Genomic DNA, 22,689 nt, shown 5'->3' on the forward strand with positions numbered 1-22,689 from the left:
CCATCACACTTGGGATGGTGCTATTCCTCAAAACGAAGGCGTTATGCACCAACCCAGGATACTTGGCAATGACGTGGGAGATGTACTGGTCAGCCAGGCACACTATGTGCACATTGAGTGATTGGAAACTCTACTGATTTCTGTACACCTGTTCATTGTGCTGGGAGGTACAAATGCAATATGTGTTCCGTCAACGGCCGCAATAATATTTGGAATATGTCCCATTGCATAGAATACAGCCTTCACAGTGGCCAAATCTTCCACTTGGGGGAAAGCGATGTAGCTGCACATGTGTTTGAGCAAGGCAGACAAAACCCTTGCCAGCACTATTGAGAACATTGGCTGTGACATTCCTGCTGCCAAGCCCACTGTTACTTGGAAAGAACCAGTTGCTAGGAAAGGGAGCACAGATAGAACTTGCACAAGAGAGGGGATCCCAGTGGGATGACGGATAGCTGATATCAGATCAGGCTCCAATTGAGTACACAGCTCTGTGATTGTGGCCCTGTCCAGTCTATAGGTGAGTATTATGTGCCTGTCCGCCAGTGTAGCCAAATCCACAAGGGATCTGTACACGGGGTCTTGCCTCCTCCTCCTTTTCCTCCGCAGTGGTAGGTATCTAAAGGACACAAGAGTGAGAAGGGTGTCACAAACTGAACAATGCAAACACCACCTCAGTGTAACTGAGTATGTATGCAATTGGACAATGTAAATGGCAATGTATGTAAAACTGACAGTGATGCAGTTTCCAATTTCAGTTTGTTGACCACCACCATAAAATGGTGACCGCCTGTCCTGTATGCAGGGACAGGTGGAAGTGATGTAACTTTGCCAGAGTTGGGTGTCATGGCGAAAGACGGTCTTGTACCGCTGTGCTATTCCTCATTGGCTTACATGGGGCTATATGGAGTAAAGTGTCCAATGAGGGTCACTGGCGGCAGTGAGGGTGTAAACCACCGCAGACGTGACTGACATTTTCTGTCGATAACCTCACTTGATTCTTGCCTTTTTACAGGACAACACCTCCACTGCGTGTGCTGCTGTGACCTGTGTCTGGAACCTACCATGGCCCGTGTGACAGGAGAGAGGGCCCCTGCCTTCACTTCAAAGGAGTTGGAGTGCCTGGTGGAATGGCTCCTACCTCTGTATGGACAGCTGTATGGGTCTCCAGACCGACAGGTGAGTACACCATGGGGACGATGCATGTGACAAGGTTGCATGGAGATGTGTGTGTTGGCAGTGTGTCATTTGGGTGGAGGGTATGTCTGGTGGTAGTGTAGATGCAGGGCTCAGAGTGATGTGTGTGCCAATTGAGGGGAAATGGTATTTGTGGGCCATATGTGTGAATGGCTGGATTGTATGGTTAATGGTGTCCTCCTGTCTGTGTTACCTCTGCAGGTCAGAGCCCAGCAGAAGAAGAGATTGTGGCATGCCATTGCCAAGGCCGTGCGGACCCACGGGGTCTATAGTAGGCTGAGCATCCATTGCAGGAAAAGGTGGGAGGACCAGGGGCGCTAGGCCTGGAAGACCGCATAGGCCCTGCTGGGGATGGCTTATTAATGATGGAGGGGTGCCCGTCGGAACCTGACCTTTCTGATGGCCTGCATACTGGCAGTGGCCTACCCAGAGCTGGATAGGCACTTGAGGACAGCACAGCACCCACAACGGGGTGAGTAAAGTGTGTGTAACAACCATTTTTGTTGCCTGGAATGGGATCCTAGTGGTGGGATTTAGTTAGTGGGTGCCTCTTAATGCCAGCTCAGACATTGCCGCATGATCCAGCTCAAGGTAACTGGGTGTATAGCAAAATCTTGTTAACTAGCTAGGTGGCATTCCATGTCAGACAGGGCTTAGTGGGTCCCAGGAGGGTTGCAGATGGCAGTGGTTGGCTCTCATCTTGCTGTGGTACCTAGCTCATGGAATGCCAGTGTGGTGCATAGTGCTCTATCTTGATCCCTCTGTGTGATGGTAATGTGTATGCCATCTGTGGTGTTGGTGCTGTAATTGACCCAGTGCTCCATTTCTCTCCCCCTATTTTTGTCTGTCATCCTGTCCATGTGTGTATTAGTGGGGGATGGGTAGGGGTACCACCGAGTGAGGGAGCTGCATCCCACAGGACCCAGGAGGCAGAGTCCACCGACGCTGAGGTGACCAGTGGGGCGAGGGGAGCACCACAGCAGAGACAGGAGGTGACAACACTGACTCTGATTCTTCCTCTGATGGAAGCTCCCTGGTGGTGGCAGACACCTCTGGAATCACGCCAGCTACAGGTACAGCCGCCATCCCTTGTACCAGCACCGCCCTCCCAGTAGCCCCCCCCCGAGTTGCCCGTGCCTGCTCACCCAGGAGGGTGGGCATCTCCTTCGCATCTCCTTCGCCCCAGGCACCTCAGGCCCTGCCCCAGTAAGCCCTGCTGCCCTCATCGAGGAGACTATTGACCTCCTGAGATCCACCTTTGTAGGGCAGTCAACCATAGTGAATGCCATCCAGGGGCTGGCATCCCAGGTGCAGCAATGTAATGCCTACCTGGAGGACATCCACGGTGGAATGGCGGCCCTACAGAGATCGTTTCAGGCTCTGGCCTCCTCTCTGATGGCAGCCAGTGTCCCTGTTCCTACCGTCCACCCTCCAACTACCACTTCCCAGCCCCTTTTTCCTCAACCCATCCCATGCACACATACAGACAAGCATGCACACAAAACATTACACAAGAGTTGCACAGACAAACACAGGCAGCACACTTCAGGCTACAAACATGCACACAACAACAGACAGTTGCACACACAACAACATCCACTGCCTCCACTGTCTCCCACTCCTCCTACTCCTCACAGTCGCATCCGCACTCAAACCTGCATACACAGCATCAACAGCCACCACCACCATCACCACATCATGCAGCATACACATCTGACTTGCAGACACCTCCACAACATCCATCCACGCGTCCTGTTTGTCCTCTCCCACCCTGTCTTCCCCCCTCCTATGCGACACAAATTCTCACACTCAGACACCAAACAGCCATCCACCTCACACACGTACACTGTCCATGCATCTGCACCCAAGTCCAGCAGACGTATACCTCTGACAACCACTCCCTCTACCTCCACTCCCATCCTTCCTCCCACATCCCACCCCAACGTCCTGCCCATAGGAGCAGGGTCCCAATGACCCAGCCCAGCACCTCATCCAAACAGCCTGCCACTGCTCCCACCCAAAAAATCAGCTGCTGGCACAAAGAGGCCCCGGAGTGTGATGGTAGCCACTCCTAGTAAGAGCACACCTAATAAAGGCAAGGGGCCCCCTCCACCAGCAGAGGACAAGGAAACCGCACCTCCAGCAGAGACAGCCAAGGAGACACCTCCACCAGCAGAGGGCAGGGAGCCCTCACCTACAGCAGAGGCAACCAAGGACCATGGACATGTTACCCACTTCAGAGACTGTGGCCTTGCACTCCCAACGAGAGATAATTGGACAAGGAGCCCCCTCCAGAACCAGTGGGCATGTTACCGACTTCAGCTGAGGTGCTCCCCCACCCCCTTTCCCCCTGAGGTGCCTGCCCATTTCCTACATGATGCCCTTGAACAGTGGAGTTTGGAAGTTGTCAGGGGTCAAGTTAGGCCTTGGACTATGCCCTGTGGCCATGTAGCCCTTTTGTACTTTGGACTGGCCATTGGCCCAATCTGGACATTGACACCTGCATTTCCATTTGATTTAACATTATGGTGGCTGTTGGCAGCAAATCACAGTGTTTGTTCACTCTAATTGTTGTCCTTGTATTTAATGTGAGTCCGGTGACATTCGTTTTTCTCTGCAGCTGTTTCTGTGTTTGTTGTGTGTGTGAATGGTGTGTGTTGTACGTATGTGTCACTCTCCTTTTCCTCGCTCCCTCCCTTGTGTGCTAGGAGGCTGTACTCACTGTCGACGTCTTCGTTGGTGTTCCAGGACAGCCATGACCTAGTAGAACATTGGGAAGAATTGAAGTTCCAGTTCCATGGCGGCGGCGGAATCCTCTGTGTCCCTGTTGGTGAGTCTTTTGTTGTCTGTGCAGTGTTTCTGCCAGACTTTTGATGGCGTTGGTACTGCTCAGGTAATCCTGGTGGTTTGCTATGTCGTCATAATGTGGTGGGCGGTACCTTGGCTTCCACCTGGCTGTTTATGGCTACCGCCATGGTCAGTGGTGTTAACCCCTGGCGGTTGGTGTGGTACATTGGCTGTCTATGAGAGGTACCACCGCCATGGTCATAATTTGGGGGTAATTATCACCAGCCTTTTGGCGGTATTACCGCCACTTTCACAGTGACTGCTAGTTTATAATGACCACCATAATGTGATGCTTTTGCTGGGATGTCGGAAAGAATCCGCACAGTAAATTGACTACTGGTGGTGTGAATAGTTTCTGCCAACAACTGTAAGCACCATTGGGGACTCTTTCATTGGATCGGGGAGTAAATGCTCATGGTCTAAAAAGGAATTTACTCATCTGTTAGCAGCAGCTCTACACTAGGCCTAGTAGATATAGTTCCAGTTGTTTCAATAACATTATTTTTGCAATTAATAAGGTACAGCAACTGCCTTTGTTGTAATGTTTCATAAAAAGCAGACAAGACCCATGGCATTGGACATAATATTTCCTGCGCGCCACGTTTCCTGACCCCCAAACTAGTCTACAGATTGTCACCATTACAAATTTAGGCCACCAGTTTAGAACTTAAGCTTTTGTTCAACAAGGTAACCATCAGACACCCCACCATAAAGTTAGAAAGGTATACAAAAGATTACAGTTGTCTACGCAAAATACTATCTTTCCTAAGCCAGCCTATCAGGGATTCTTACTGTGCAAACCTATATCCAGTTTATCACAATGGCTAACGAACCCCTAAACCATTTCCTATTGCAGTAATTTACAGTAATCTGTGAGATTCCATGTAGCCTTTATTAAAGGGTAGTATTAAATCACACTTAAATGCCTATCACATGTAACATATGTTTTTTCCCAATAAATACGGCAGGCCTACAGCCCTTATCATAACATTTCACAGTAAACAAATCAGACCCACAGCCATGATCACTGGTTTGCCACCATAACCCTGGCAGTAATGCACCCAGCAACAAAAATCCCCATTCCTATCAATGGCACACACATCCCCACATGTCTACACACTTGCAGACGCACACCCCCACTCGCCCACACACTTCCTGACACAAACCCTCACTTGCCCACACATTTCCTAACACCCCCCCACCCAATCACACGCATACATACAAACACCCCCACCCAACCACATGAATACATACAAACACCCCCACCCAACCGCATGCATACATACAAACACCCCCACCCAACTATACACAGACACGCACGCACACATACACAACCCACTCCGCATTCAAACACACCCCCACCCTCCACATTCATGCAAACACACCCACCCTCTGCATACATGCACCCAAACACTGCACCTTCACCCAACCACATGTAGACATACAAAGACCCCCACCCAACTGCACACAGACATGCACCCCAACTCTCTTGCACGCACATGCACCCCCTCGCATTTATACACTCCCCCACCCCTACCCTCTGCATTCATGCACACACACACACCAACCCTCCACATACATTCACACCCCCACCACCATGCATACAGTCACACACACACCCACCCTCCATATACATTCACACCCTCACCACCACGCACGCATACAGTCACGCACACCCCCTTCCGCATACATTCACACCCAACCACCATGCGTGCATACATTCACACCCCACCACCATGCACGCAAAGTCACACACACCCCCACCCTCCGCATACATTTACACCACCACACACGCATACAGTCACACACACACACCTACCCTCCGCATACATTCACACCCCGCCACCAGGCACACATACAGTCACACAGACACACCCACACCCTCCGCATACATTCACATCCCCATCACCATGAATGCATACAGTCACACACACACACATGCACGCACACCCATTCTGACACACACATGCTCGCACACATACATGCAGACACCAGACACATGCACCTACCGCACACACCCACCCCCTTAATATTACTGATTCTACTGAACACAAAAAGGATATGCTGTCACCACTGTGTTTAGGTCATTTAACTCCAGATAAGGGCAGTAGCCATCTTCTTACACAAAATTACAGTTGTTGCAGACACTACCATGAGGCACAGCTAGGTCATGGCACACACTCATGATTCATGCTCATCCATGACCCAGTACCAAGGAGTCAGGCACTAAAGTAGCTGGTGCTTGCAGAGTAAGGTGCATGTGTGTCACCATACAAGGGCTTTTCCACCGAACAGTTTTAACCTATGTCTCAGCACAGTATGTTGTACTGGGATGGTACTCTTCTAGTACAAGACCCATGCCAGCAATCAGAAGGTGCAAGGTAGCCTAAAGTGCTCCTGTGCAGGTGATGAAAGCAGCAGCACCTTATATTTTCAGATATTGCACTGGCCTGTAGACTCCCTTTCATGCAATACATCTCAGCAACTTTAGACGCTGTTCATAAAAATGTTTGCTTTTTTCCCATTTTGTAAAACTGTCGGAGGACAGATATGTATCTAAGTGGAAAATGGCCATGCCCGCCAGGGGAATAATGTACTACAGCCTCCAAAAGTCTATCACAACAAAACAGTTTTATCATTATAATTACATACAGCTGTGTATTATTAGAAATGCTACCATTCCGCTATGATGGAAACTTGATAATTGTGAGGCTGGAGTCTTTCTAAATAACAAGGTTTAAATTACAGATTTCAGCATTTCTCTGTGGGACTTAAGGTCAGATCCTCCTGTGCACTTCTTATAAATATTGGGAATCCTGATTTTCAGAGTCCTCACTAAGAAGACTGTTCATCAGGAAAGGTAGCACAAATACAAATAATGTAATGTCTGTGCAGCTATCACTGTGATACTAAGGTCTGCTACTCTGACTAAGACTTTGTGAAAGAGTTCCATGTCAATCATGACAATTGATACTCAAGAGGCTTGGTTTTCTGATCCCCTAATGTGAATTTCAGCCAGAAGGAAGCTGTCATCTCGTCAATGGGTCTATGTTTATGTTCAGTGTTTTTGCTGCTAGCCTTTCTCAGAATTAAGGGTCTGCAATCAACCTGCAGCCTGCAGGCCTGGAAGCAGGACGCATATACCAAAGAAGGAGATCTAATTCTAGGAGGCGAGTTCATCGTTCACCCTGAATATTCATCCATCAAAGCAACATTTAAAGAAAAGCCACAGCCAATATCTTGTGAAGGGTAAGGACGGTCTATTGCAGTTTGTATTCAGGTGTCAAAGTGGATATCATGTGAGAGGTAAGGAAGGCTTGTTGCAGTTTGTATATAGGTTTCAAGAGGTCTATCATGCGAGGATTAAGGACGTCTATTGCAGTTTTTATTGTGCTATCACAGCGCATATTCTGTGAATGATGAGAACGGATTATTACAGGATTTAGAAGTGTCACAAATGATATTGTGTGAGGGGTCAAAACAGTGCATTCCATAGCTAAAAGTGCTGCAGATGATATCCTCCAAGAGCAGTCTATCACAGTCTGTATACAGCTGTCCTGAATGATATCCTGTAAGAATAGTTGATCACAGCATGAAGTGAACATGGCTGACATCCTGTGAGAAGTACTGCAAGAGGTACCGAAGCACACTGATGTCAGTAACAAGCCCGGAAGTCAGGTGGAAGCTTGTCTTCAAATTGCTTGTTTATTCCTCAAGTTCCCTGAAAGATTTTTGTACATGTGACAGTATGTCTACGGAACAGCAGCTGACACATGTTTTGTGACTTGGACATTCTCAAGGGTGAAATCTTTAGTAGATTCCAAAATTACGAACAAAGCTGGCAAAGCTGGCAAACCAATACATTTGTATATAAATAGCAATAGTGCTTTGCTTTCATTTCCAAGCACATCCAAAGGAGATGCTGTGCCCACAATTAAATGAAACAGTGAATCTACACAAAAGCTGAATCCAGACAATGCCAGTAGTGAAGATGACAGACACAAACAGCTAGGTGCACTGATCAACAGAAAACAAAAAGCAGAATCTAGACAAGGTCAGTAGTGAAGATGACATAGACACAAACATCTAGGTGCACTGATCAACAGAAAACAAAAAGCTGAATGCAGGCAATGCCAGCAGTGAAGATAACATAGACACAAACATCTAGGTGCACTGATCATTTTCTGTGAGGGTAGATTTAGCTTTGTCACCAAATTTTACCTAGGAACTAAGGGTCTTTTTCACAAACTGCACTTTGTGGTATAACAAAGCATTCTACAAAGCACCATTCATAAACTATGTGAAGAGTTTATGCCTCTACGATTACCTATACTTATGTGATCTGAGTACCCCCCCAACTGTGGAGTGTCTACACATGTATGCATATGTTTTAGTAGTACATATGGGTGGGACTGAAGGGAGTGGGTGGGAAAAGGGGCAGACTTACTCCAATAGGGGATGACACTAGGTAGAGGTAAGAGGGGTTTAGGAAGACATGTTTCTTACCCACACAAAAGTAAGTCAAATGCTATACTCTGGGGATGCGCACAGGTTTACTTATATTTTTGTGGTGAATCTGCACTCCAAGCTTGTGAATACTGAAAGTAGTAAACTTCCTCCAAAGTGTAAGTAACCATAGTTTATTAGGCCCTGAGTGTTCTCCTGTCGTTGTTCAGTTCTTTGAAAACCAATGTGACTATTTTCTGACTTTCTATCTTTTTAGTGTTTTGGGCCAACGTGTTGAAGGCTTTTATTGTATTGGACTATATGGACAATCAAATCTTTTTCTGGGGGAATATTGTGTAGCATCTGCGGGAAGCTTGAGAGTTTTCAAGTTCCTCAGATCCTTTCCCCACAATTGGAGGTTGTCCAGTAGTGAGAGCTGCATATTTTCAAGAAGTGGGGAGAAGGGGATGAGTTTGTAATCTGGTCAGACAACCTTGATTCAATCAGTGATCTTGAATCTACCTTCTTTTGCAATAAGTATATCTAGTGTGGCACTGTTCGTGTGGGTGGCAGTTAACCACAGTTGTTGCAGATTATTGTTACATAGCAATTAAGAAAGAAGAGATGGGGAGAAATGAGGAAGCAAAGGCTGCTGAAAATTAGAATATTTGGTTATGTATATTACATAGAAACAGTGATAATCTTTTGTTGATTGCATGTACATGAATTGTCCTAGCAGTTGAGTGTTGTATAGTATTATCATGCCATACACTATAAAAACCAAAATCCATTTCCATTTACCTGAAGGTTTCAAGTCCGGTATTACCGGGATGTGCTGGCCATGGTTTTTGCAATAGAGGAAATAAACAAGAGTCCTGACCTTTTGCCAAACATTACCCTTGGCTTCCAGATCTATGATTCCTGCACTTCCCAGATCAGGGCCATTGGAGCACTCTTGGAACTACTCTCAGGAAGACAGTCCTCTGTCCCTGGGTACACATGCCATTCTGGCCCAATGCCCGCAGGTCTTGTTGGGGAAATTCTGTCATCAACATCAGTCCCACTGGCCAGGATTTTAGGTCTCTATCGGTTCCCTCAGGTGAGTAAGCTGCATGCAATGGTTTACATAATATGTCAGGGTCCACAAGTCTGTCTAGGGAAGTAACTATTGGATGGGGACATTGGTTGAAGAATGATTACTTGACATGCTCATATCTAGGTAACCAATGACTAATTCTCCCTTAGATTGATGGTTTGATGCATCTTGTTCATATTTACTAAAGCAACTTGAAGCTGCTCTTAATGCTACTCCCCATAATGTTACAGCTATAAGACAAACCAGACAGACATACAAGGTAGCCTTAGTGCAAAGGTAACAGGGAATTGGAAGATCGGCCCAGGTGAGATCTAGAAGCAGCAGCCAGTCCGATGTGCACTAGAAAGTTCTGAGAAGTTATAAACTGCCCCACCTTCTCAGAAGGAATCAACTCAAAAGTCAAATACCAAATTAGTGTTGACTCTGGGGTAGCCCTTTTTGAAACAGGTTTTTGCCCCAGATAAAGAAATTGATGACATAGATGATTATAATTCCCAATCTTTAGTTACTCCGGAAAAGGTGCAAAAGTTATACAATTCCAATTAAATATCTGAAGTTGTAAATGTTGTTAACAAGAGTATAGTGGGTAAGGCTACGGAACACAAAGGCTTTCCTGTGGAAGTATTCAAGAAGGATGTGGTGTTTTTGATCCAATTACTGACAAATGTATTGCAAGCATCAACTAGTTATCCTGGAGTGGAACAATAATAGTCCTGATATTTATAAAGGGCGACAGAAATCAGACGAGCTGCTATTGACCAATTTCACTGATTTATTCTAAAATCAAAATAATGGGTCTTGTCCTTTTTATCAAGACTTCAGGACTGGGCAGAACAAAATAATTTACTATCAGACTTGCAATATGTCTTTCTCCTCTGCCTGGGCCTGTGGAACAGTCTTTAAATGTAACATTGGTGTTGGGAAAACATGTCAAAGCCAGGAGAGGTTCTGGCAGTTATGGACCTGTCCTGCACCTTTGACATTGTAAATTGCACGGAGCTGTGGTTAATGCTGGAAAAGATGGAAGTTGCTTAGTGGACCTGCTCAGACGTTTATACAAGGATACTATGGTAAAAGTACTATACGGACCTGGGGGGAGTGTTCACCCACTATATGTTCCAATCAGGGATTGAGGCAATGTTGCATCCTGGCACCAAACCACTGCTTAATTTGTAAAAAAAAACAAAAAAATAATAAGTGCCCACTCCCTTTTCAGGAGGAGGTCCCTGCAGCTTGCACCACTCATTGCCCATGGCGGCTGCCAATGACAGTACCATCAAAACTACTGTCCATCATACTTCCAGAAGTGTGACAATTTAGAATATCCCTGGCCTCCAGAGTTTGCAATAGCTTGGCATGCTGGTAGTAGTAATTTTTAGGATATATTGTATTAAAAGACAACTGTTGTGCTTTTGTATACATTACACAAAAATTGGCACCACCTGGAAGACTTTCATCAGTGCCTGTGTTTACAATTAAGTGCTTGTGCCGAACACCAGACACCACCAGCTCAAATTAAGCCCTACACCAAACCTGTTTTACTTTAGTTACATGTTGCAGAAAATTATCTCGGGAACATGGGGACCCAGTAAAAAAGCAGAATTGATTACATATTGTTATCTCTCGACCTATCGAACTGGAAGGTGGACTTTTGTGTCACCAATAATGTCTTAACCCTCTTCGCCTTATCCTTAAAGAAGGTCTGCTTGAGATTTTGGACTAGATCAGGTTACCTTGGGATGTTATTGTTGGAAATTCCAGGAGGGCTCTAAAGTGGCCAAAAATCAACTCCTGTCCTAAGCGGCTTGAGTCTGTTTATAACCTCTTCGACACAGTTTTTTCACCATCTGAGAATGTGGACCTAGACTACATTCTCAATTTTACCATCAATGGCCACTTTTTTGGCTCTTTAAGTTGCCTTTTTGAGGCGGAGGTGAGTGCAAGTATATCAAAAACAGCTATCTCTCTGAGTCTACCGCCTGGTTCCCTAACAAATAAAAGCAGGACAAAACATGTTTGCTGACTGCTATCAAATCCTTATGCTCTCTGCAGAATCCTGAGGAAAGGAGCTGTACAAAAAGGTGTTAATGGGCAGTAAAAAGAGCTGGGATGAGAAAAATCCATGGGATTTGTTAGAAGCCTCCAAAAGGAAGTATGCTTCGTCCTGCTGGCATATAATTGTCAATGGCAGCTCGGAAGCCCAAACTCCAACAGTTCATCATAGTAATCCGCAGACCTGAGTTCAACACCCCCCAGCCCAGGCTGCCCCAGTACTGATTTGCATTTGCAGGCTGGTGTAGATTCTGTTCGATCTGATCCTATCACCTTTTCTTTAGATGATAGCAAGGAAGCATTTTTTTCCTGAATCCCAGGAAGGCAATCAGACTAGATCTTATCCCAGGGTACATTTTAAGGGTTTAGGGGGCCCAAGACCACAAATAATTAGGGACCTCCTGCTCGGAAGAACTCTGAATTTACTATCAATTTTCAGCTCATTCAAGCCCTCAGCAACTATTATCTGATCACTGCCAATCCTCTTCATTGCCCCCAAAACCCTTAAGGGGACTCTATTTTTTCAAGGGACCTCAATTCAGTGCAAAGCCTTTAAAGATTTATGAGATATTTGGCTATCTGGGAGACCCTTTTCATAATGTGCGGGTGGGCCCATCATTTTTGCGTTATGCTACTGTCTGGGACTGCCCTGAAAGCTTAATGATGGGGCCCCTAGAAAAGTGGGGTCCCTGGGCCAGAGCCCACTCAGCCCATGCCTTAAAACATCACTGCTTGTTCTGCTCTAAGATCAAGATTTGGGCCTTGAACATCAATATTCTGTCTGATTCCATCATGTCAGGTGTTCATCTGCCAGATTCATGGAGAGGAGAGGTGAATATTACAATTTTTAAAAAGAGCGCCAGATCTGATTGAAGTAGTTACAGGCATATCAGCCTTATTGACATCTTACGGAAGGCGTTATGTTAACAGGTCTTGGCTAAATTTCAGTTGTGGGCCACCAATGATTGACGCACGCAGTCTAATTTGTGGGTACCAATGTAATTGAGTGTGAAAAGGTGGAAAACTCACCTTGGACTCTATTACATTGGCCATGGATGTAAAGCATGCAAGCATAAAGTATGGCTATGTGTCACATTACAGTGGGCATAGTCTACCTATGTGTACAAAGATACCTAAGTATGTGTGACATATTGAGTGACACTTTAATGTGAGTGAATAAAGTAAATGCTGTAATGAAAAGTGGGTTACCTACCTTATGTGTGTACTTACCCTTTGTGGTTAGGAGAAGGCTTGGCTTGACTTGGGACCCATTCCTTTATATGGATATGTAACAATCCTGGCCTATGCCTTACACGGAGTAAACATGGTCACATTTCATTGCTGCAGTGGATGATGATATCATAGGTGCCATGGTCCCACGTTGGTCAAGGGGTCCTACAGCATGATTGTTACATGTGTGATCCTATTACTAGTTGAGAAGATGGGAGTTATTTATTATTAAAGTGTGTTAAGCGACTTCAGCTGGTCAGATTCCTATTGCACAGCCACTGCGTCACTTCCTAAGCCTTGGTGACCAAGGCATAGTAATTGTGATGCATTACAGTGTTAGTGGGAAGCATCTAAAAGATGCATCACACATTGGCAAACTCATACATATCACTGCGTCACTTGTAAGTAAGATTTTACGAGGAATGCCTACCCTGCATTCATTTAAAACTGCATGGCACAGCCGGTTCTAGCGCAGGTATTTTTTGATGCAGGCCTACAAAAACTGACGCATTGGTCCAAATGCATTGCCTTATAGAGTACTGAATGCGCTGCGGGGTGCCAAAAATAATGACGCAATCGCTGTACATGCTCCTTGTAAATATTCTACTTAGATCGTAAGCCCACACGCCCAACGATAAACACCATTGTGACATAAACATCAAAAACACAGGGGAGCTGGATTTGGAGCTTAGCCAGTAGGTGTCCTAGTTTTTTAGTTATATAATAGATTCAACAGACCCCGGGGTTGGCACTGTTATGACCCCCTCTTGTGCCCTCTGTGCTATGGTTTGGCACACAGGGTTCATGCTGCAATTCCACTGTGGTAATTCACGGCTCCTTTCAGCCCATGCTCTCCTCGTGGAGCTCTCGAACCCTTGTACTTCTTGTACCGTTGTTGTAGGAGGCTGGACTGGCTTATAGTGGGTACCAATGGTACTTACACCTTCTACCAGGTCCAGTTATCCCTTATTAGTAGATTAGTAGTGTTCTAGCAGCTTAGGCTGATAAAGGAGAGCTATAGCAGAGCAGCTTAGGCTGAACTAGGAGACATGCAAAGCTCCTACTATACCACTTATATCATATAGGTACTATATCATAAGAAAGACAATACTCAGAGTTACTAAAAATAAAGGTACTTTATTTTAGTGACAATGTCCCAAAATATCTCAGAGGATATACTCCCTTAGGAGGTAAGTAAAATAGACAAAATAAACACACAAACCAAAATCAGGTAGGTAAAACAGTCAGAAAGTAGTGCAAACACTGTAGAATACAATAGATGCAATAGGCTTAGGGGCAACACAAACCATATACTAAGAAAATGAAATGCGAACCACAAATGGACCCCTAGGCTAGTGTAGTGTGTAGAGGGTCGCTGCGAGTGTAAGAAAATACTAAGGGTGTCCAAGATACCCCACCCCCAGACCCTGGAAAGTAGGAATAAAGTACTACTATTTCCCCAGAAACACACTAAAGTCGTGATAGAGGATTTTGCAAAGACCACAACAGACTGTAAAGCACTGAAGATGGATTCCTGGACCCGAGGACCTGCGAAGGAAGGGGAGCAAGTCCAAGAGTCACAAAAGTGTCCGTGGGGGGCAGGAGCCCACTAAACCCCGGATGAAGGTGCAAAATGTCGGCCTCTGGACCTACCCTCTTGACCCGAGGGTAGGTCGCTCCCCCTGCCGCTGCAGCTCCACCAGCCCAGGCTCCTGACACCTCCCAGCAAGACCTGCTAAAAACAGTAAGTACTCCCCCCGCCCAGCCCCTCACCCAGCCCCGTGCTACTCACCTCTCTTCTCCTCTACCTCTGTCTTCTACCTTCCGCTCTCTCCTCCAACCTCTCACTGCATCTCTGCTGTCCTTCTTCCCTTTGCTCTCTGCCATCTTCTGCAGCCCTCTTGCTGAGTGCTCTGCTCTTCCTCGGCCCCGCTCCTCTTTCTCACCGCGTTCTCTTCCTGCTTCTTTCTTCATCTGTGTTCTTCTCTCTCCTCTGCACCCGACCTGCGTGTTCTTTCTTCTTTCTTCATCTGTGTTCTTCTCTGCACCCCGTCCTGCGTGTTCTTTCTTCCTCTGTGTTCTTCTTCGGTGTTCTTCACCTGTGTTCTTCATCTGTGTTCTTCTTTCTCCTCTGCACCCCGACCTGCGTGTTCTTTCCTCTTCTGTGTTCTTCATCTGTGCTCTTCATCTGTGTTCTGCTTCCTCCCCTAAACCCCGACTACGTGTTCTTTCTTCTTTCTTCATCTGTGTTCTTCATTTCTCCTCTTCTTCACCACGCTCTCTTCCTGCTTTGTTCTTCATCTGTGTTCTTCTCTCACCTCTGCACCGTCCTGCGTGTTCTTTCTTCTTCTGTGTTCTTCTTCTGTGTTCTTCTTCTGTGTTCTTCCTCTGTGTTCTTCATCTGTGTTCTTCTTCCTCCCCTGCACCCGACCTGCGTGTTCTTTCTCCTCCTCTGTACTTTTCTCTGCATGTCCCTTCTCTTCCTCCGTGGCCTCTCCTCATCTTCTGGACGCTTCCCCTCTGCCTCTCAGGTCTCTCCTCTTCTGCCTGACTCTTCTTCTTCTTGACCCTTCTTTCTTCTCTCCGGACTCTTCTCCTCTTCCTCTTCACTCTTCTCTCTTCTCTCTTGACTCTTCTCTCTTCGGTTCTTGACTCTTCTCTTCTTCTTTACTCTTCTTCTTGACTCTTCTCTCTTCGGTTCTTGACTCTTCTCTTCTTCTTTACTCTTCTTCTTGACTCTTCTCTCTTTGGTTCTTGACTCTTCTATTCTTCTTTACTCTTCTTCTTGACTCTTCTCCTCTTCTGTTCTTCCTTACACCCCTCCACCTCTGTAACCCCCCTCCCCTCTACCTGACCCCCCCACCCTCCACTTTCCCGCCGCCACCTCCTGCTCGGCCCTGCCCCCCGATCCCATTCATCGCCCCCCCTCCCGCCCTCAGCTGACCCCTCCCACCCCCCTCCTCCCTCTTATGGCGGCCGCTGCGCGGCAGAGTTAGCGACCCTTGATCCGAGGGTAGGTCGCTCCCACTGCCGCTGCAGCTCCACCAGCCCAGGCTCCTGACACCTCCCAGCAAGACCTGCTAAAAACAGTAAGTACTCCCCCCACCCAGCCCCTTGCCCAGCCCCGCGCTACTCACCTCTCTGCTCCTGTACCTCTGTCTTCTGCCTTCCGCTCTCTCCTCCAACCTCTCACCGCACCTCTGCTGTCCTTCTTCCGTTCGCTCTCTGCCATCTTCTGCAGCCCGCTTGCTGCGTGCTCTGCTCTTCCTCGGCCCCGCTCCTCTTCCTCACCGCGTTCTCTTCCTGCTTCTTTCTTCATCTGTGTTCTTCTCTCTCCTCTGCACCCCGACCTGCGTGTTCTTTCTTCTTTCTTCATCTGTGTTCTTCTCTGCACCCCGTCCTGCGTGTTCTTTCTTCCTCTGTGTTCTTCTTCGGTGTTCTTCACCTGTGTTCTTCATCTGTGTTCTTCTTTCTCCTCTGCACCCCAACCTGAGTGTTCTTTCCTCATCTGTGCTCTTCATCTAATGTTTCAGGTCCTGAGCTCGCCCCCCACGACCGCAGCACCAACCTGCTGCCTTCTGCCTCTGTCCCACGAGCACGCTGCCGTTTGCGTGTTCGAGGCCCTCCTCCACCCGCAGGCATCCTCCTGCGCCTCATTCCTGGTGGCTAGTGGGCTCACTTGACCCGTGTGCCGCTTCCGCCGTCCTGTAAGTGTTTTTTGGCTTTTTCGTTTTTTCAGCGCCTCGCCGCCGGCGCTTCTGCCCCCTTTGTGCCCCCCTGATTGCTGTCTCCCCGATCGTGTATTGTGCCATTATTGTATTTCTGATTGTATTTCTGATTGTATTTTCTCATTGTAACTGCTTGTAGTTTTGCTCGTTTTTCAGTGTTTTTTGCCCCTTGTGCGCTCCCCGTTCCCTGCCGCTGCCTCCCTGCGGCCCGCCCCCCTCGCGCCCCCATTTGCCGCTCCCTCCCGCATCCCGCCTCCCAGCTGCTCCTCCCTCCCCCCTCCCTTCTTAATGGCTGGCGCTGCGCGTCGCGAGTGAGCGAACTCTGACCTGTTTCAGGTCCTGAGCTCGCCCCCCACGACCGCAGCACCAACCTGCTGCCTTCTGCCTCTGTCCCATGAGCACGCTGCCGTTTGCGTGTTCGAGGCCCTCCTCCACCCGCAGGCATCCTCCTGCGCCTCATCCCTGGTGGCTAGTGGGCTCACTTGACCCGTGTGCCGCTTCCGCCGTCCTGTAAGTGTTTTTTGGCTTTTTCGTTTTTTCAGCGCCTCGCCGCCGGCGCTTCTGCCCCCTTTGTGCCCCCCTGATTGCTGTCTCCCCGATCGTGTATTGTGCCATTATTGTATTTCTGATTGTATTTCTGATTGTATTTTCTCATTGTTACTGCTTGTAGTTTTGCTCGTTTTTCAGTGTTTTTTGCCCCTTGTGCGCTCCCCGTTCCCTGCCGCTGCCTCCCTGCGGCCCCGCCCCCCTCACGCCCCCATTTGCCGCTCCCTCCCGCCTCTCGCCTCCCAGCTGCTCCTCCCTCCCCCCTCCCTTCTTAATGGCTGGCGCTGCGCGTCGCGAGTGAGCGAACTCTGACCTGTTTCAGGTCCTGAGCTCGCCCCCCACGACCGCAGCACCAACCTGCTGCCTTCTGCCTCTGTCCCACGAGCACGCTGCCGTTTGCGTGTTCGAGGCCCTCCTCCACCCGCAGGCATCCTCCTGCGCCTCATCCCTGGTGGCTAGTGGGCTCACTTGACCCGTGTGCCGCTTCCGCCGTCCTGTAAGTGTTTTTTGGCTTTTTCGTTTTTTCAGCGCCTCGCCGCCGGCGCTTCTGCCCCCTTTGTGCCCCCCTGATTGCTGTCTCCCCGATCGTGTATTGTGCCATTATTGTATTTCTGATTGTATTTCTGATTGTATTTTCTCATTGTAACTGCTTGTAGTTTTGCTCGTTTTTCAGTGTTTTTTGCCCCTTGTGCGCTCCCCGTTCCCTGCCGCTGCCTCCCTGCGGCCCCGCCCCCCTCGCGCCCCCATTTGCCGCTCCCTCCCGCCTCCCGCCTCCCAGCTGCTCCTCCCTCCCCCCTCCCTTCTTAATGGCTGGCGCTGCGCGTCTGCGCCGCTGGCGCGCCTCTGGCGCGCCTCTGGCCCGCCAGAGGCAAGCCCGTCTGCGCCCGTCCGCGCCTGGACCGCGCCCAGCGCCACACCCCCTGGCCCTCGCGCCCCCCGCATCCGCTACTCGATCAACGAACTCCGCGCCTTCAACCCCGCCCCCTCCACTGAATGCTGCTGGGCATCCCCGAAGCACACTAAAGGACCTTTTTCCTGCCGTACCTGCAACTTCTCCTGCATCAGAACGACCAATCCAACTACTGAAACATTCAACCCCAACCACCTGAACTGCATCCTCATCAACACCCGCTCCGCACGAAAACACGCCATTGAGCTCTGGGATTTGCTCGACACCACTGCTCCTGACGTGGCTTTCCTGACCGAAACCTGGTGGAACGACTCCTCGTCTCCGGACATCGCCATCGCCATACCGGACGGCTACAAAATCACCAGAAGAGATCGAACCAACGGAATCGGCGGCGGAATAGCCATCGCTCACAAAGCTACCCTCAAAATCCACACCCACTCGGACGACACCCTCAGGACAGCCGAACACCTCCACTTCCAGATCCACACGGACCCCAACACGACCCTCAGAGGAACCCTCATATACCGCCCTCCAGGACCAAGAGCCCCCTTCAGCGACACCATCGCCGACCTTGCAAGCACCCACGCCCTCGCTTCCCCGGATTACATCCTCCTGGGAGATCTGAACTACCATCTGGAAAATGCCAACGACGTCAACACCGCATCACTGACCTCCAACCTCCTCAACCTCGGACTCCGCCAGCTAGTCAACACGCCCACCCTCATCGCCGGACACACCCTTGACCCCCTCTTCACCTCAAGCAACCACATTTCCTTCAGCCACACCTCCGAACTCCACTGGACCGACCATCACTGCGTCCATTTCACCTATAATAAAACCACAGAGCAACACCGCATCCAGCTACCTCCCCACCGCCGCTGGGGCAAAGTCACCCAAGACCAACTGACCAGCACCCTCATCAACAACCTTCCACCCGACGCAACCGACCCGAGCACAGCCGCCATCAACCTCCATCAATGGATCCTCGACTGCGCCAACACCCTTGCCCCTCTCAAGAAACCCACCGCCATCCAAGGAAAGAAAAAACCAGCCTGGTTCACAGACGATCTAAGCACCTCCAAAAGCATCTGCCAGAAGCTCAAAAAGAAATGGATCCAAGAACGCACACCCGACAACCTCGCCGCCCTCAAAAACGCCAACCGCGAACACCACCAACGGATCCGCATCGCCAAGCGCGCCCACTTCACCGAACGCATCAACAACAACGCCCACGACTGCAAAGAACTCTTCGGCATCGTGAAGGAACTCTCCAATCCAAAAGCCAACTCCAACGACATCCCGCCCTCCCAGAAACTCTGCGACGACCTCTCCACCTTCTTCCACCAGAAAATCGCTACCATCCACGACAGCTTCAACACCGGTCCACCGCCAGACCCCACCCCCGACGTCTCCTCCCGCGACTGCCGCCTCACCGCCTGGACCCACGTGGACGAGGCAGAAACCATAACAACCATGAACACCATCCACTCAGGCTCCCCCACGGACCCCTGCCCCCATCATGTTTTCAACTCAGCCAACGCCACCATCGCCCCCGAACTCCGCAAGATCATCAACCTCTCCTTCACTTCTGCCACCTTCCCGGACAGCTGGAAACACGCAGAAATCCAACCCCTCCTCAAAAAACCCAAGGCCGACCCCAACGATCTCAAAAACTTCCGTCCGATCTCTCTCCTCCCTTTTCCAGCGAAAGTCATCGAGAAGATCGTCAACACTCAGCTCACCCACTTCCTCGAAGACAATTCCATCCTGGACCCCTCACAATCCGGATTCAGACGAAACCACAGCACTGAGACTGCTCTCCTCGCCGCCACAGATGACATCAGACATCAAATGGACAACGGCGAAACCTCAGCCCTCATCCTCCTCGACCTATCAGCCGCCTTTGACACCGTCTGCCACCGCACCTTACTGACCCGCCTCCAGGAAGCCGGCATCCAAGATAAAGCCCTCCACTGGATCTCATCCTTCCTCTCCGACAGAACGCAGAGAGTCCGTCTCTCCCCTTTCCGCTCCAAAGCCACCAACCTCATCTGCGGCGTCCCCCAAGGATCCTCCCTCAGCCCTACGTTGTTCAACGTCTACATGGCCCCCCTCGCTCAACTGGCCCGCCAACATCATCTCAGCATCATCTCCTACGCCGACGACACCCAGCTCGTCCTCTCCCTGACCAAAGACCCGCTCACCGCCAAAACAAACCTCCACGAGGGACTAAAATCCATCGCCGATTGGATGAACAACAGTCGCCTGAAACTCAACTCCGACAAGACGGAAGTCCTCATCCTCGGGCGCACTCCCTCGGCCTGGAACGACTCATGGTGGCCCTCTGTCCTCGGACCCCCGCCCACCCCTGCCAGCCACGCAAGAAACCTCGGCTTCATCCTGGACTCCGCCCTCACCATGTCCAAACAGGTCAGCGCCGTCTCCTCCTCCTGTTTCAACACCCTTCGAATGCTCCGCAGAATCTTCAAGTGGATTCCAACAGAAACCAGAAAGACGGTGACCCAGGCCCTCGTCAGCAGCAGACTTGACTACGGCAACGCACTCTACACAGGCATCCCAACCAAAGACATCAAACGACTCCAACGTATCCAAAATGCCTCCGCCCGACTGATCCTCGACATACCCCGCCGAAGTCACATCTCCCCTCACCTAAAGGAACTCCACTGGCTCCCGGTAGACAAGAGGATCACCTTTAAACTCCTGACCCACGCTCACAAGGCACTTCACAACACCGGACCCTCCTACCTCAACACCAGACTTAACTTCTACACTCCAACACGTCAACTCCGATCCGCCAACCTCGCCCTCGCCATCGTACCCCGAATCCAGCGCAAGACATCCGGCGGCAGATCCTTCTCCTTCCTCGCCGCCAAGACCTGGAACTCTCTCCCCACATCTCTTCGCCAGACCCAGGACCTCCTCGCATTCAGAAGGCTCCTCAAGACCTGGCTCTTCGACCTCTAAATCAGCAGCGCTCCCCCCCCCCTCAGCGCCTCGAAACTCTGACGGGTACATAGCGCGCTTTATAAATACTATGATTGATTGATTGATTGTTCTATGTTCTGCTTCCTGCCCTGCACCCCGACCTACGTGTTCTTTCTTCTTTCTTCATCTGTGTTCTTCATTTCTCCTCTTGCTCACCACGCTCTCTTCCTGCTTTGTTCTTCATCTGTGTTCTTCTCTCACCTCTACACCATCCTGCGTGTTCTTTCTTATTCTGTGTTCTTCTTCTGTGTTCTTCTGTGTTCTTCTTCTGTGTTCTTCCTCTGTGTTCTTCATCTGTGTTCTTCTTCCTCCCCTGCACCCCGACCTGCGTGTTCTTTCTCCTCCTCTGTACTTTTCTCTGTGTGTCCTTTCTCTTCCTCTGTGGCCTCTCCTCATCTTCTGGACGCTTCCCCTCTGCCTCTCAGGTCTCTCCTCTTCTGCCTGACTCTTCTTCTTCTTGACCCTTCTTTCTTCTCTCCGGACTCTTCTCCTCTTCCTCTTCACTCTTCTCTCTTCTCTCTTGACTCTTCTCTCTTGGGTTCTTGACTCTTCTCTTCTTCTTTACTCTTCTTCTTGACTCTTCTCTCTTCGGTTCTTGACTCTTCTCTTCTTCTTTACTCTTCTTCTTGACTCTTCTCTCTTCGGTTCTTGACTCTTCTATTCTTCTTTACTCTTCTTCTTGACTCTTCTCCTCTTCTGTTCTTCCTTACTCCACTCCACCTCTGTAACCCCCCCTCCCCTATCTTTTCTTCCCTCCCCTCTACCTGACCCCCCCACCCTCCACTTTCCCGCCGCCACCTCCTGCTCGGCCCCGCCCCCCCCTGCTCCCATTTGTCGCCCCCCCTCCTGCCCCCGCCCCCAGCTGACCCCTCCTCCCCCCTCCTCCCTCTTATGGCGGCCGCGCCTCTGGCACGCCAAAGGCGTGCCAAATGCAAGCCTGTCTGCGCCCGTCCACGCCTGGACTGCGCCCAGCGCCACGACCCCTGGCCCCCAGCACTCCCAAACCCAACAGCACCGCTACGACCCCAACACCCTCCACGCCCTCAACCCGGGGCGCTCCAGTACCTCCTTCCAAGCCAACCCTAAACGCACCCCTGGACCCTTCGCATGCCTCACCTGCAAACTCATCTTCCACCACGGAACCACCCCGGCCGCAAGCCCACGCGCCAACAACCACCTCAAATGCATCCTGATCAACGCACGCTCCGTCCATAAGCACGCCGTTGAACTATGGGACCTTTTGGACTGCACCGCACCGGACGTCGCCTTCATCACTGAGACCTGGATGAACGCCTCTTCAGCCCCGACATCGCCATAGCCATCCCCGAAGGCTACAAGATCTCCAGGAGAGACCGCACCAACCAAGTCGGTGGAGGAATCGCCATCATCTTCAAGGACTCCATCAACGTCACCACCTCCACCGAAGACACCCCCCTCGCCGCCGAACACCTGCACTTCCAGATCCACACAGACCCCAGGACCACCCTCAGAGGAACTCTAATCTACAGACCCCCTGGACCACGCGCCCTCTTCAGCGACTCTATCACTGACTTCATCTTCCCGCACGCCCTTGCCTCGCCGGACTACATCCTCCTTGGTGACCTCAACTTCCACCTGGAACAGAACAACGA

The 22,689-nt window shown here is 49.8% G+C and overlaps 1 protein-coding gene across 1 annotated transcript in view; it reads left to right on the top strand.

Moving 5' to 3' along the window:
* The first annotated feature begins 1,065 nt into the window (after positions 1–1,065).
* LOC138249017 (extracellular calcium-sensing receptor-like) overlaps positions 1,066–22,689 on the top strand; it is a 216,947-nt gene continuing 195,323 nt past the window's right edge. Inside the window, exons 1-4 of the mRNA XM_069203075.1 lie at positions 1,066–1,179; positions 1,399–1,496; positions 7,159–7,293; positions 9,298–9,589. Coding sequence (XP_069059176.1) covers positions 1,066–1,179; positions 1,399–1,496; positions 7,159–7,293; positions 9,298–9,589 — 639 coding nt within the window. The remainder of the gene's footprint in view (positions 1,180–1,398; positions 1,497–7,158; positions 7,294–9,297; positions 9,590–22,689) is intronic.

Source organism: Pleurodeles waltl, chromosome 8 (assembly GCF_031143425.1).
Source record: "Pleurodeles waltl isolate 20211129_DDA chromosome 8, aPleWal1.hap1.20221129, whole genome shotgun sequence".
Taxonomy (NCBI): domain Eukaryota; kingdom Metazoa; phylum Chordata; class Amphibia; order Caudata; family Salamandridae; genus Pleurodeles; species Pleurodeles waltl.